At 33.7% G+C, this 16750-nt stretch overlaps 1 protein-coding gene and 1 pseudogene across 2 annotated transcripts; both read right to left on the bottom strand.

Moving 5' to 3' along the window:
- Positions 1 to 755: 755 nt before the first annotated feature.
- On the bottom strand, positions 756 to 1569 carry LOC143634414 (uncharacterized). Its single transcript, XM_077102505.1, has one exon. The coding sequence runs from the start codon at positions 1379 to 1381 to the stop codon at positions 953 to 955; it is 429 nt and encodes a 142-aa protein (XP_076958620.1). The 5' UTR covers positions 1382 to 1569; the 3' UTR covers positions 756 to 952.
- A 7919-nt stretch (positions 1570 to 9488) lies between these two features.
- On the bottom strand, positions 9489 to 12728 carry LOC143634415 (tropinone reductase homolog At5g06060-like; annotated as a pseudogene). The gene is made up of 4 exons (XR_013153848.1): positions 12466 to 12728; positions 10800 to 11016; positions 10627 to 10733; positions 9489 to 9777 (listed from the first exon to the last, which is right to left on the bottom strand). The product of XR_013153848.1 is annotated as a tropinone reductase homolog At5g06060-like (transcript).
- Positions 12729 to 16750: the final 4022 nt, after the last annotated feature.

A 16750-nucleotide genomic window follows, 5' to 3' on the forward strand; every position in this document is an offset into this window, starting at 1 on the left:
TATGTTCCTTTTTATTTACACATAAATAAAATGTCTTCTACCTATCTATTCCTATTCTCTCTTGTTTATAACATATAAATATTTTTCTTTCCTATTCAAATTTTCTTGATTCAAGTATTGGAATAAAATACTCGGGGGTGGAAAAAGATCGTTCCCCGGATTGTTCTCTCATAGCCTAAAAGGCTTTCTGGTGGATTGGGCTTGCTGCATCAATAGCCCAGTGGATATTATTGACTTCATGCTTGAGGAGTTATTATTTCTCTCTTATATCATCGTCCTTTTAAAAATATAAATAATTCTGTAAAGTAATACAATAGCTGTGAAATACTAAAACTAGTACTTACCTTCATGAAAGAAATATATAATATCATAAAAATATAAACTTAAATCATTTATGTCAGATATGGTTAATTTAATTTGCTTCAGCTGTTCTTCTCTAACATATTAATGGCCCAAACCATTTGCACCAAATTTTTGTACGACAAAATTGTCCCTTTTATTGCCCATTCTCTAATCAAATTACAACATCCAATTATATTAGTACAAAAAATTCATTTCGTATGTCCAAGGTGGTAAACTTTTTTTCTATATGTAAGACTCAAAGGTTTGTGGTTATTACCAACATTTAGTAACTATCTAGTATGCGTTCCAAGATTGGTAGAGCCACGATTGTTAGTGTCTACTTGATGCATATGATAAACACTTGTATAATGTTTTAAGTAACAAGACATGCAACAAAGTAATACGACTGAAAATTAAAAACTAAAACTAAACAAGTTAATATAAATAGATATTCGAATATTCTAGAAACACAACATAATTAACAACAAAGATATTTTGACTTAAAAAAAAGTACCAACACACAAACAAACATAACACACCATCTCACACAAACTAACTTAACTCCATAACCGTTAAACTAGATAGCTACCTAGTGACAATAAAACAAGCTCTAGGGATGAGGGAGCACACCACCACCACCAACACCGGCACCGCCGCCACCACCAATAGGAAACACTCCACCACCAAGTCCACCACCACCAAGAGGTGGTAATCCACCAATACCATTACCAAGACCACCAAAAGTCCCCACACCACCAGCTGGACCACCCTGTCCTCCATATTGGTATCCCATACCAACACCACCAATTCCATTCGCACCGCCAAAATCACCACCTACACCAACACCAGTTCCCATCCCACCAATTGGCAACCCGTTGTTGCCAAAGCCGGTATACCCGCCTGTTCCACCAAAAGTGTACACATTCTTTTGGTCATCAAGACCAATAACATCTTTGTTTTCCTTTGGAACATCTCTACCGTTGATGGTACCAACGGACACCACTAGAACTACAATTAACACAAAGGCACACTTAGCCATTTTTCACTTTTTTACTCAATGAATGACTAGAACTTGATTGATGCAAGAATTTGTGAAGTGAGGAGAGTCTATTTAAAGGGAAAACATGAGAGTGAGTTGTATAGTTGGGAGCAGTAAATGTAATTTTTAATGTTGGCAGAAAGTAACTGACCAATAGACAGTGTAGGAATTTAAATTTCATAAACTTTGTTACCTACTAAAATGTTTTGAGTGGTCATATAAAATGACAGGACAAACCTAGACATTTATTTTTTTATAATTTTTTTACTTTTAAATGTTATTAATCGTTTTCGTTTTGAAGTCTACCATGCGCCCATGCTTATGAGTATCGATACTTTTTGATGCAACAATAATTATAATCTATTTGTTTGGAAACAAATTATTGATGCATGCAAGATATGGTTAAGATGATCAAATAAATTAAAATTTTTAAAATTATCATGAGCTAGAATGTGTGATAAGAAATAAAGAATAATTAACCATCAAATTGCAATTATATATCATGTAAGTACGTGCTTAAATCTTACTAGAGCATAACAAAATCCAATAAACATTACATGTTATTATTCAGACTGAATAATAAAACTAAAAACGTAGATCAAGTGAAGGTGATATTGCATTTTTAACAAGGAAATCCGCTTGTAATAGCATCCAAGGGCTAATATAGGCTTTTAAAGACCAAGATATTAGACTAGGAGGAATTTTGAATTATTTGGAGAGTTTAAGCATTAGTCAAACCCTGATACTTTTATTTATGTAATTACCTTTGTGTATTAATTATCCTAATTAAGGTTCTGTATATTATTATTGAACTTTTTGAGGTGTGTATTTTTATCCTAAAGACTAATTAGTAATTACTATTGATTTTTTTTTTAATTTTGATGACCCTATGCGACTCAGTAAGGCGTGCATAAGAAAATGGGGATATACAAACACTAGAAAAGTTATCACCGTTTAGCCATGTGTGCGCACATGAGCGGAAGACTGCTAGTGCTCTAACCAAGCAGATGTATATATTACCAACTTAGCATGTGTCGAATGATTTAAATATATATAAACCGAACTTTAAAAGGCAAATTAGTTAAGTTGCATCATTTGAGATTAAAACAAAAATATCGTGGTAATATCGAAAGTAAAGTATCATAAAAGAACCGTTGGCTAAAACTATATATATCTAATGAAAAATATGGGCAAACCACCATGCAATGAATGATACAATTTGAAACTAGCTAGCTTATATATATGTCAATGAGACAACTAGAAAATGGTAAAAAGTTACACTAAAATAGGCAATTTAAATACTTAACCTAGCTTTAATTCTTGTTATAGTTTCAAAAACGATATACTTGGATTAACACTTCCATAAACACCTTGATTCAAGTTAACCTTATTTAATTAATCACGTATCAGTAACGTTCAAGAAACAAGTTACGACAATAAAATGATATAGATAAAAGCATTATCCATAAATTGTCACTTTGAAAGTATTGCTTATAAAAGTAGGGGAAGGTTCATGTACATTTTGATCTTAACATGAGTACGTAGGAAATAATGTCAATTTATTTAAATATGCGAACGTAAGAAACAATACCAACTACAATATCAATCTACATAAACAATGACTTATAATAACAAAGAAAAGAACCTAAAAACTACAACAAAAGAATCAAAATCAAGAACAATATATACCAACAAATACTTATAACAGCAAAAGAAAAAATCTAACAATAACAACAAAATATAAATAGACAAATATTTATAACGTCTCATAATCGAAAATTAGCAAATACGAACAAAAAATAGCAACAAACACCTATAAAAATAAACCTAACCATAACAACAAATTGGTTCTCACCGTTTTCATGTTAAGAATAAAATGTATTTGATCATGTTTCTATAAAAGTATTTGTAGTCACAAAGAACTATATAAGAAGTAATGAAGATTACATTCACTTTACATATGACCAATCATCTATAACTTAAGCACATTTATTTCCTTTACAAACAACATCACAGTGGTGGGTTTTGAAATATAATTACTGGCTATTTTTTTTATTTTCCCATTATGAAAACTTATATGCATGATGCACCAATAGTTGCATGCCAGTCTCAATGGTGATGGACATAAACGAGTTACACTATATTGTCTGATGCATCCACATGCCGGTGACCAGAAGCCCCACCAATCTACCATGGCAAATCACTCATCAATTTTTATACATATTTGTTCCACCAATCAAATAACCTCATTTATTAAATTCCATTTATAGAACTCAGATTGAACATACATATCTAGCTTTAAATTAATATGTTTTTTTGCCTCCATTGTTGAACACCCATTTGTTCAAATTTTTCAGGAGTTAACTGGATTTGCACTAATTCCAAATTACTTGAAATAAATAAATAAATAATTTGATTTACCTGTGTGTGCAATTTGAAGAGATAAGAGAGAAGATGGACAAATTTTTTTAATTGTTCAAATAATTAAATGCACTTAATTATATACCATCTACAAAGCAAGAAGGCAACAGTTACCATCCCCCACAATACTGGACAATATGTTATTAATTAGCCTATATATTTCATTTTCTATTTCACACACACAAAGATGATTTGGATATAGTGTTTTTAGTAATTCCTGCTTGTGGTGATGATTCTTTGGTTCTTAAGCACGTGATCAATGGGAGCAAATTTTACATACCATTTGATTTAGTTCACAACTTCACATATGAAATATCGTTAGTGCGATAACTTAACTCATTTAATGTTGTTTCACATGAACGTTACATGTGGATTCACATGAGAAACAACATTCATTACAATGAGAAACAAATAGTAGTTTTTATGTGAATGTATTTTGAGTTTCAACCTTAAGGAAAAAAAACTATATTTTCTCATATTGCATATTTAAAATTTAAACTAGATAATACTAGAGACATAAAACTGAAAAATATGATGGAAATGCCAAAGCTATAGGTTAAAATGTTAAATAATGTGAATCATCTGGGCTAGCTCAGATGGTCAGGGAAATGAGAGGAAGACTTGGAAAGTCACAGGTTCAATCCTCGATCTCGAACCGGTTTTACCGGCTCTTCGTTGTGGTGTCATTTGGCCGGCGTGGGAGACGGGTTTATCCGGTAGGTGGTAGGCGTTCGCCAATAAATCATGAGTGTTCAAGCGTGAACCCGGTTAAGACAACATAGTCTTGGCCTCGGGAGGGTTGAAAGTCGTTCTAAAAAAAGATTAAGATGCATAGGGTGGGTGAGGAAGTAATTGAAATGTCAGGGAACCGTTGGCTCAGCTGTAAAGAATCATTTTCCATTCAACATTTTACATTTACCTCATGCAGTCTAGACCCCTACCAGCATTTCCAGCCACTTTATGCAAGTAAATGATATATTATTAATATTACACCGGAGGTTTCAAACGAAATTGTGTTTAAAACTTTAAATATAAGAAAATGTAGTTCGCGGGGTACATATGTATCTCATAGGAAGCAAATATATTTAGATTATGAGCTCTATATGTATACTTTCACGAGCTACACATTTATTTCATTTTTCTTAGTCAAAATATGAGTTAATAGTTATTGGGAAGTGGTTTATGTAGTCATACGGGTATTGGGTTTGATAGTCCATCTAAGAGTTATATTTGTTAATTTAATGAGATTAATATCTGCTTGTTTACTTTTTAATAAGTAAAATTTGTGAATTAAAAGAATTAAACCTAAAAAAATTTTGGTGTCGGCCTCAAAAAAATATTATTCCCTACGTTCTATTAAAAATGTCTATATTTCCTTTTTTTTATCATTACAAATGTTTAATTTCAAAATTTATTAGCTAATTTCTAAGTTTACCTTTAAACACTCACAACTAACATTAATAAAAATATTGATTGACCCAATTTTCAAGGGCATTATTTTCATTTGGTAAGCAAAATGAATAATCATTCAATTAACCTTAAACTTGTTTTTCAAATAATGACCCTTTTAATGAGACGAAAAAATTACAAATTTTGTCCTTTTGAGTTGCATAGATTATGAATTGGGTCCTTTTTTAAAAATAGTTTCACTCTTTGTCCTTTATTTGGATGTTTGCCATGGTTTTTGTCCTTTAAGCTAACCTCCGTTAAGTTATCCCGTTAAACAGACCCATTTGAATAAAAGGTGATTGGTATAATTGTCTTTTCCCTCTGTCCTTTATCTTTCATCATCCTTTAAGCTACCTGTTGAACTTCACACACACACAAACATATTTCCGGCTATTGATTAAGAACCCTAATCCCCTGCCTGTTGAACTTCACACACACACAAATATATTTCCCTAATCCTCAATATTTCACGGCGATTGATTAAGAACCCTAAACCCCAATATTTCTCGGCGATTGATCTGAAGCAATGGACGATTACGACGAGAACGGTGTCTGGCCGGCCACGCCCATCTTGTTTCTTCATCCCAAACGCCAACCAACACCAGCCACCATGACCGATATCTTTGAAACACACAAACCCATATTTGAAACAAGACGATGGTGATTCAGATCCGATTTGAAACCCAGATCTGAAATAAAGCAGTGGTCGTTCTGACCCGATTCGAAATCCGAATTTACAACAAGGTTTGGTGCTGCCAACAATGAGATGATTCTACTGTAGCATGACGAAGTTTGGGTTTGAGATAATGGGCAACAAAGACGACAACCAATCGACGGCATAATCGGTGGCGGCCATAGTGTTTTAGGCGAGAATGGTGATGGCCACAACCTTCTTGTTTCTTCTCAGGTGAGAAGCTTGAAGATGGAGATGAAGACGATGATGATGGTGGTGGTGGTGGTGGTGATGGCGGCGGCTAGATCTAGGTATTATGTATGAAGATGATGGTTGGAAAGAAGTAAAGAGAGAGAAATAATTGAATAATTGATGAAAAAATTTTAAATATAAAGTTTTTATTATATTTATTTAATGAATTATTTTTAGTTAAATATATAAAATGACCTCCCATGTTTCGCATATGTCATGACTTAACTGGATTTTTGGATGGTTGTTAGTGTAAAGGATTAATACTGAGGTGAAAATCCAAATAAATGATAAAAAGTGAAACTAATTTCGAAAAGGACCCAAACCATATTAACGTATATTCGAAAGGACAAAATTTGTAATTTTTTCTAATTATACGGATTAGTTATCACTTATCACTTGGGTTTCAATTGTTTATTCTCAAAAAAAAAAGTTAGACATGAGCGATCTATGTGTGTTGGTCAATACAATTTGCATATTTATCAAAGGATACCTATATGGTACATTGATTCGTTCTGCTTTGAATGCCTTGCCTCCCTCCCACGTTCCATTTGTAATAAATATAATGTATGTAATGCATATTAAATATTAAGTGTAAGCCCACTAGTTGGCCCATTAAGTAGACAGTTTGAATAAATTTTGGATGGTAACTTACTGCAATATAGTGCCCGATGTTCATTTTCATCTTAAAGAATAAAATGAGAGAACGTTAGAAAATTCCATCTGTGTAAACATGTCGAGTGAGCTTCAAGCGGGCTCGGGTTTGAATATAAACGTGTTAACTTGGTTTTGTTTGTTTATTTTAACAAAACTGAATTTTTAAGCTTAAGCTTAGCACATAACAAACTCGAGCCAAGACATTTTTTGAATTTTAATAAAAACAATAATATTTAATGACATGATTTATATATAGACTGAGAAAATACCAAATAAAGTAATACAATGCATTTGTGCAATATACACATTCAAAAGCTCATAAATAAGAAAGTCCACACAATTTGTAGTGGTATAAAATTACAACTTACGAGTTCAACACCAATTTGCAGTGACATCTTTAATACTATTAATTTGCGCTATAATTTTCATATATAAAATTTTTGACTTTAATTTAAATAGTCGATCTAACGAGCTAGCCAACGAGGTTTACTATGGCTCGGCTTGGCTCTTTAACAACAAGCCGATTTTGAGTAGGTTGTTTTTAGTTATCTTTTAGCTAGTTTTAGCTAGTTTCAAGCCATGAGCTTTTGAACATTTTGGCCATCTACTATATGAGTTTATTGACTCGATACTATTGGATAAGGAGTTTTTGATCAACATCTTTTAACATTACTCATATGCCATTTAAACTTTAACAAGTTTTTTACTCGCGTGTTGTGACGAACCAGGTTAAACGTTTTACATGTTTGAACGCTAAAATGCTTTGCTGTGGGAAAATGTGGCAGGTATTGAAGGCGGTGTATTGGATCGATTCGTTATGACAAAAGTTTTGTGGCAAAAGCTTAATTTCCAAATTAGTTTAGGGGCCAAAAGAAAATATTTAAGTTGAAAGGGAAAATTTTTATTATCAAGGTTGAGAGGTTAAAAAAACAAACATGTGAAACTTTGAGAGCTAAAAGCCTAAAAAGTATATATGTAAAACTTTTGTGCCAAACATCTAACGAACTAAAGTTTATAAATAAAATTGAAGGGCCAAAGATAAATATTTACAAGTTAAAACTTAAAACTTATGTGCTAAACTCTAAAACAAATTCACTAATAAGTAATAACTAAAACAAAAACTCAAATTGCACCTAATCAGATTCTTCATTTTATTTCAATTATTATTCAAGAGACATGAAATAAAACTAATACCTTATGAAGCAGCGAATGGAGGAGGAAGTTGAATTAAAAATATTCTAATAAAATATTTATACAAATAAGGAACTTGAATTATAAATGATTAAAAAAAACAACACCGATCAATAATTATTGGATAGCAAAATAAGAATCCAATGCAAAAATGTTACAACTGTTCGGACAATAAAATTATAAATATATTTTTTGGTCTTCTTAATTTACCTAATTTAATTATGGACACCTAAAAAACCTGAGTTTCTGCCAACTTCCATCTATTTTCCTTATTTCCCGCTCCTAAAAACAAGTATCTTCTTACAATTCCAACAACAGAATGAGACAAATGCATTTAAATGCAATTAACATATGAGATGAAAAAAGATAAATAAAAAAATGGCAGGAGTTTCGCTAACCGCTAGCCTTGCAATGGCTCAGACCTCGCGCACGATATGTGTCCGCAGCCCCTTCTATTCCATGTTTGTCCGCCCTACTTCGCGTAAACATGTCCAGGTCTGTTTATACACACGTACTTACCATACGTGCATACATATGCGTGCTCTATACGTGTGCATGGGTGCATGCATGACATAGTTTTATATAACATATAAGTATTGTTATAGTTATCAAAGCTATTAGTTTATAAAGTTTTAATATATATAACACGATATAGTTATATAAAGTTAGGTGACTTGAACTATTTGTTATATAATTTATGTCACACTCCAAAATAATGCTCTTTGTGCTTGAGAAAATTTACTAATTATGACTTGAAATAGGTATTAATTTATGTTTTCTAAATAGGTGCGTTCCATGGGATCTCAACCATCGGATGCTGCGAAACGAGGTGTCGATGAGGCGAAGAAAGCCGGTGAGAAAATAAAAGAACAAGTTTCTTCTCAAAGTGAAAATGTAAGAAAAACAAAAACAATTTATTTTCAATCTATTTGAACAATGAATAAATGCACTTATTTACACTTTCTACGTATTCAAAAGATTGCGGGTCAATCAAAAGACGCTGCCGGGAAAGTGGCTGGGGCGGCGGAAAACATAGCTGACAAAGCAAAACAAACGGCGCAAGATGCATGGAAGGCTGCGAAAGACGCGGCTAGGAAAATTAAAGAAAATGTGCCTTCAAAGGCAGATGAAGCTGCCAGTACCGTGAAAGATAACATTGACACTGTCAAGCGCAAAATCTCTAAAGATTAATTCAACTTAATGAGTATCTTGCTATAACATGAATATTATACAAGAAAAACTATAAAACTTCAATTTAAAATTCGATTTAAAAGTTGTTTTGCATGTGATCTGGTTTTATCTTATTTGTGTAAGATTGATTTTTATGACTTTGTCACTTTACTCATGTCACAACGCGTGACGTTTAATATGTTTTTATGACTTTGTCACTTTTCCATTAACAAACATACCATATTACCATGTCTAACAAAACATGTCTCGTATGGATCATAAAACTGAAACATAATCATAAAAAGCCATTTATGATCCACTATTGAGAATATGTTGACAAAGATGACATTAAACAAGAACAGATTATATTTAAAACTTTGTCTAACATGAACAGAAAATGAAATTAAGATAATGAGAAACCGTTGACAGTAAATCCTCCATCAACGGCAATTGTTTGTCCAGTGATATACGAAGCAGCGGGTAGGCATAGAAATGTCACCATTGATGCAACTTCGTCTGCTTCTCCGGGGCGTTTCAGTGGAGTTCTAGATACCACTTTATCCAAAAACTGTTCATCGCTTAACAACTACACAAAACAAATTTAATCAGTATTTACACAAAACATCTTTGACTACTAATTTCGCAGGTTTAGAGTTTGTGGTTTCCATATTGTAACGAGTTTGAGTCTAGGATTAACTTCTGGCAAGTTTTTTCTTAATTGAGTAAAATGACCAAAATGCCCCTTTCCTATTTTACCAAAACATCACTGGAACCAAAGAAAAACGGTTTTGTTCACGGTTTGTAAAGGTGTGCACAAACTCACTGTACCCGAACTCAATAAAAAAACAGCTAGGTGTTATGTTTCTTAAAAACCGACTTTTCAGTTCGGTTTCGGTTTTCCATCAGCCAAAAATCGAACCGAACAAAAAAAACAAATTTAAGTCATTTACAAAAAACTATAAATTGCATAACCTATTAACTTTAGGTCATATGTGTAACTTTCAATTAATCCTTAATCAACAAACACAAAATTTTTGCCAAAGTTTAAAGCTCAAATTCAATATTTTGCACAAAAGTTTCAGGCAAAAAATATCAAGCCCAAAATGTAAAACCAAAAATACTGAAACCGAATAGAACCCATCGTAATAAAAAAAAATCGAAGGCGCCGAAACGAAAGAGTTTTTAAAAATTTAAATACCGAATTTTCAGTTTTTGGTTCGGTTTGACCCCAAAACAGACCGATTGCACACCCCAAACAGTTTGAAACTTAAAACCGTCCATATAAACCAAACCAATCGTTGACCTCTAGAATTTAAAATTCTTTTTCATTTTAAAAACATAAAGTTACGGATACGTATAATATTAATATCCATGAACGATTTTTGACCATCCGGTTGACCCAAACTTGCATAATATCACAGAGAAAGGGTATTACGTGTTCGACAAGCGGGGTTTTGATGTACCACGGAGCTACACTATTAACCCGAATATTATCTTTTGCCCATTCACACGCTAAATTCTTTGCAAGCTGATTAATTGCACCTGAAAATAGACGCTAAAAACCTAAGAAAATATTGGATAATTAAAAGTGAGTCGGGAAAAACATACCTTTTGTGGCTCCATAGACAGATCCAGAGAAAACGTGAACGAGACCCGCAACAGAGGAAATGAAGACAACGGAACCAACACCAGAAGCCTTTAAAAGAGGGTGTGCGAGTTGACAAAAATGGTAAGCAGAATCCAAATTGGTAGCCATGAGAGTTGAATATTCTTCCGCGGTATACTCTGTCGTAGGTTTCCTAATGTTTGTCCCAACATTGTTTATCTACATACATTTAAGTAAGTACTGAGAAACATGACAATTTTTTTATGTCCATAAAAGGGGAAGGATCATTTGACAACTCCCCTTGGAAGGCAAGCGGGCTGGCATGTTCAAATGTGCACACCGATCCCGACCCATATTGTTATATTTGTCAAAGATTTCGACCCAAACCCACACACATACATTCGGGTCGACCTGAACACAACCCGTTTAACCCACTTTTTATAATTAGAATGTAAAACAAAATTAATATAATTTAGAGTCGGTAGAGTAAACGAGTAATATGAATAACTTTTTTTCATAAAATTATTAAAAATCATGAAAATGAATTGGAAATGCAAGTGCAACTAAAAAAAAATGTAAAACTGAAAAAACAGAAGTAAAAATATAATTATGAAAGTTTTTTTTAACTACTTAAACGGGTTAATGGGTCAACCCGAACATGACCAGTTAACCCACTTTTTAAAAAGATTGTAAAACAAAATTGATAGTCAGTAGAGTAAATGAGTGATATGAACAATTTTATTTTATAAAATTATCAAAACTCATGAAAATGAATTATAAAAATTGCAACTGCGTCTCAGACAAATGTAAAACAAAAAAAAGGGAAAATTCCCAAAATAAGCGTTTATGAAAACGTTTTTCAGGTTTTAGGTGTCATTTGCAAGAAATCCCTAAAATAGGTATTATAATCTAGTCGTGAGTCGTGACCAGTAGTTTGTATAACCAATTAAAATTTGACACGTGTCTTTAAACTAACCATAACGAGCAGATTTACCCATTTACTCGTCACGACTAAATAAGTTTTATGCTTCGTAATCAATGCCCACGAGTAATTTAGAAGTTCTTTAATCACGACGAGTAGATTGTAAGGTTAAATTAGTCGCGGCGAGTTAACTACTATTAAACTACTCGTGTAGGGAATGTAAACTAGGTAAGCTAGCCGTCGCGACTAAAAGACTTATAAATTACTCGTGGGCGTTGATTATGAGACATGAAACTTATTTAGTAGTGACGAGCAATTGATTAGTGAACTTGCTCGCTACGGTTAGTTTAAGCACGCGGCAAGTTTTAACTGGTTCTACAAACTACTCGTGTGTAATCATAAACTACTTGTCACGACTAGTTTATAATACATATTTTAGGAATTTCTTGCAAATGACACCTAAACCTGAAAAACGTTTTCTTAAACGCTTATTTTGGGAATTTTCCCTATAAACAGAAGTACAAATATAATTATGAATGCTTTTTTAATTTACTTAAACAGGTCAACCCGAGGTTAGTCAACCCAAAACCTGTTTTTTTTTCGTGTTGGGTTCAGGATGTGTCATCAATTAATTCAGTATACTCGATTATACAATACACATTAATATGTGTATGTGAATATATGCTTTTAGATCAGATACTATCAATCACCACTGGTAATATGGTTAATAGTAATAATAATAATACCAGAATGTTGAGGTTGCCGTTGAAAGTTTCGGATACTTTTTGTAGGAGGTGTTGGCGTTGAGAAGGAGAAGATGCGTCACATACGGACCCGGTGACGGTAAAGCCTTTGGCGGACCATTCCTGTAACCGTTGAGTAAGCTCGGATTCTGTACGGCCGCCCCAAACGCCGCCAGTTCCTCTACCACGGCGTACCCGATTCCACGTGTGCCGCCGGTCACCAGAGCAGTTGTTCCGGCCAGAGACCATCGAGGAGGAGTGCTCATGTTTTCCTTTACTAACTTAACTTTTCAGTCGATATGATGGTTTGACTCGTATGTTTATCCTCTTTGGCAATCATTTCCATCTTTTAAAAACACCAAATTCAATTTTTCCATCCTTTTTAAGTTTTCAATTTGAAGACCTCCATTGTCTATTTTATCATATTATTTTGTTTTAACCGGGTTTAAAGTTTGGCTTAGGAGTTTCCACATGAAACTATACAACTTGACAATCGTTTGTGTCACCACAAAAGCATAACTCTCTAGCGTAACACACGGTGAGACTAAAACCTAAGTGGGCTTGGATTCAAACTGACATCCCTATAAGGCTTAGCTCAAATCATTCATTATCAATTTTCACCCAAAATGACATAAATGGGGATCGAACTTGGGTATTTATTAGAGAACCCAACACTCATACTAGACCACAATTGGGAGGTATCTCTTCTCATAATTAGCTTTTATTTAAATAAAAAATAATAATTAATTGATGTAATGTATTTTTGCAAATAAGTTTCATGCCAACTAAAGTAATTTTGACCAATTTTTCGCTTTCAAAAAATAAAAAAGGTTTAATCTAGTATTTGTGTTTAATAGTCGAGAAGGAAGGGACGAGGAAGGGTTTTGCGATCAGAGGTTGTGGAGAGAAGGAAGATGGAGGTGGAGTTGCGTTAGTTAAGGCGGTGTCGTCTATTAGTGGTGGGGGCAAAGGTGGGAAGGTGACATAGGTTGTCTTCGGTTGTTAACGAGACAATGTTCTTGCAAGGGGTTAAGGCAGAACTTGAAGACTTCAAAGATGCTAAAATGTTGATGCCACGGACCCACAACCGACGTCATTAATGGATTGCGGATCAACCTTAATGACTCTTGTACAACTTTTTTAAAGAACATAAAACACACAAGCACTCTCCAATAACAATAAACTCTAGAACGATAAACTTGAGATACAAAGTCAAGTTAGAATGTTAATGAGCAACAAGTGTCCAAACAAACATTTCAAAAATGCAATTTCTAAAATGAAAATTTTATCTAAAGTTTTTATAAATCAAACTTCCTTTTATAAAAAAACAATGCCTCTAAATCTAATTCAAAAACTTGTTTTTCTAAGGAATATCTCATTAGAGAAGATTTTGTAAATGAAAATAAAATAAGTCAAACTTACACAAATTATGAATTAACCAAACTATCTGACAATAGTAATCTAAAGACCATAGTTAATATATATATCACACACAAGCATTTACACAACATCCCATAGCATCCAAAACATAAAAACATAACAAACATTAATATAAGTGGTCTTAAAACATTAAATGTGTCCTAACATAAAAACCTGCATTCCATGTAAGTCAAGGTTGTTTAATGTTCTTGTCTTCTTGGGCTTCCAAATTTTGTGGCTTTGCTTTTTCTGGGGTCATCAACATGAACACGCTCTTGAAGTGGATGATACATACACATATAAGTTCCAGCCCAGAGGATACATATATCACCGGAAACACGATCGAGTTGAGGCTTTTGGGGGCGAATAACACCAACACAAACGCAAAAGGTACAAGTACAAGTCCCAAGTAAGTAGTAACGGCAGCGAGGTCATTCTTGTTGAGGCTCTTGTCAATATCATCATTACCATAGCATACATATGCAAGTACGAGCCCGTAGATGACAATGCTGACCAAATGCAAAATCAACTTGTGTGTTGGGTAATGATACGACACCAACAAAAGCGGGCAAGGAGCAATGTTTGCCGAGGAGATACCAATGAATTTCAAAACGGTGTAATAGCGTGACGGGACGTTTGTAAAAAACAAAATCCCCGATGTGACTTCAGCCGTGAATAATGCCACGATTGAGATGATCAAAAACATTCCGTTTTCATTAAATTCAAAAGCCGACTGATTTTTGTTTGTCATTTCAGTACGCATATTCATTAATGCCACCATGAAGATGCTGCCATGCTAGAGCGTATGCAAAGATCCTGAAACAAAAACAAAAATTAAACAGTTATTACATATCACATAAACTAATTAAAGAAAATATCAAATAATTATAGTATTTGTTTCTATCCAAGACATTAGCAAAACTAACTAAGCACCTAAGATATTATTCTTAAAAGCAATGTTGTTAAAACCGGACCGGATCGGCCGGTCCGACCGGGAATCGGTCCACCGACTGGTTCGGTTGTATGCTGCTCGCTCGGTATCCAGAAAACCGGCCGGTCTGAACCGGTCCGACCGGAAAACCGGACCGGTCGAACCGGTTTTTCTATTAAAAAAATATTTTTTTTGAAAATTTTGTTTTTTCTAGCATTTTTTAAGCCGAATTCGTTCGGCCGGTTGAACCGGTGAACCAGTTGCCTGACCGGTTCGCTGTCCGATCCAGTTATGAAAACATTGCTTAAAAGTACAAACCTTCTTAAAAGTGCAAACGAGCCGAGCCGCTCGCGAGCTACTCGAGATCGAATCGATAGAAAACTCGAAACGAGCTGACCTTCTTTGAGCTCGAGTCAAGTCCGAGCCTCAAACAAAGCCCGTTTACTTACCGAGCCCAAGTTCGAGCCTTTCGTATTTTTAAGTTACTTCTATGTATTAATTTCACATGCCATTAAAAAAATGTATTAATTTCACACTGCAAAACCAAGCTCAAGCCGAGCTTTGGCTCACTTAGTCGTTTAAGGTAATACCCCAACTCGACCCGGGCTTAGGCTCATTTTAAGATTTTTCTCAAAATATATAGAATTAGTTAAAAAATTATATATATTAATTAATAAAATCATAAACAATATGAGCCCAAACTTGAAAAAATGACTCACGAGCCGAGCTAGAGCTTTAGAAAAAGAGCTCAAACGATCCAAGTTCGAGATCTCTCTCTCTCTCTCTCTCTCGTAAGTCAAAACGAGCCGGGCTTGGGCTCAGGTCGGCTCGTTTACACCGCTAATCATGAGTTTGTTCACATCCCATATGAATTTTAAGGTTGAACTGCTCCTATATCAGTATAATGATCATTCAAGCCATCTTTGATTAATTTGATCAGTCAACCTACTAACTCACTATCTCAGGTAAATTTATTTAAGTAAAAATATCATTTTCACCAAAACATATGCATTTTCATCCAACTTTTTCAGTGACTTTAACTCATTTTATACTGATTAAGTTTTATAACACAAAACTTTTTAATATATACTTGCAATTAAATATAGTCAACATATGTATTTTCTGTACAATTTAACAAAAGACTACGAGTCTACGAGTCGAAAAGGAACTTACCGTGAAATGAAACGTGATGGCGAGGACTCCATGCGTGTAGTGCGGTAACTTCTTAACCTAACAAAATAGAAAAGTGTTATATATAATTATTACCAAAACTCTTTCCAATTATACAAAGATCACATGATATACTGCTAGTATCATCATGCCTATTGATTTAACACAAATTTACCACTTTGATTGTTTTATTATACTGAGATCCCAATATAAATACTCTTAAAATGACTTATGGGCAGCATATTGTTTTTTTGTTTTCTAGCGAATTATTTAATACCATCAAACAAAACCAAATAATCATGATAGAATCATATGTTTGACCTCTAAACTAATATTCACATTTAACCAAACAGAGCATGAAACTATAAGAAACCCCAATCTGACTTAAAACTTTACTAGGGGTGCAAACGAGCCGATCGGCTCGTTAAAAAGCTCGATTGAGCCGAGCTTAATCGAGCCCGAGATCGAGCCTAAAAGTAAGCTCGTTTAATAAACGAGCTAGAGCTTATAGAGCTCGAGCCGGCTCGCAAGCTTAAACGAGCTTGTCATTTACATAATTTTCTAAAATATATATTTAATAATTATTAATTGATATATATAATGTTATCAAAAAATAAATAAAAATAACTAAATAATATATATTATTTTATACATAAATTGTAATAGAAAAAACATATAAAAATAATTAAACTTATATAACAAATAATTGATAAATAGTAAACCGGCCAAGCCCAAGCTTAAAAACCTACTCACGAGCCGAGCTCGAGC

This window comes from Bidens hawaiensis, unplaced genomic scaffold (genome assembly GCF_021521415.1).
Source record: "Bidens hawaiensis isolate Kalapana, Puna unplaced genomic scaffold, B.hawaiensis_p1.1 tig00007049_1, whole genome shotgun sequence".
NCBI classification, from domain to species: Eukaryota; Viridiplantae; Streptophyta; class Magnoliopsida; order Asterales; family Asteraceae; genus Bidens; species Bidens hawaiensis.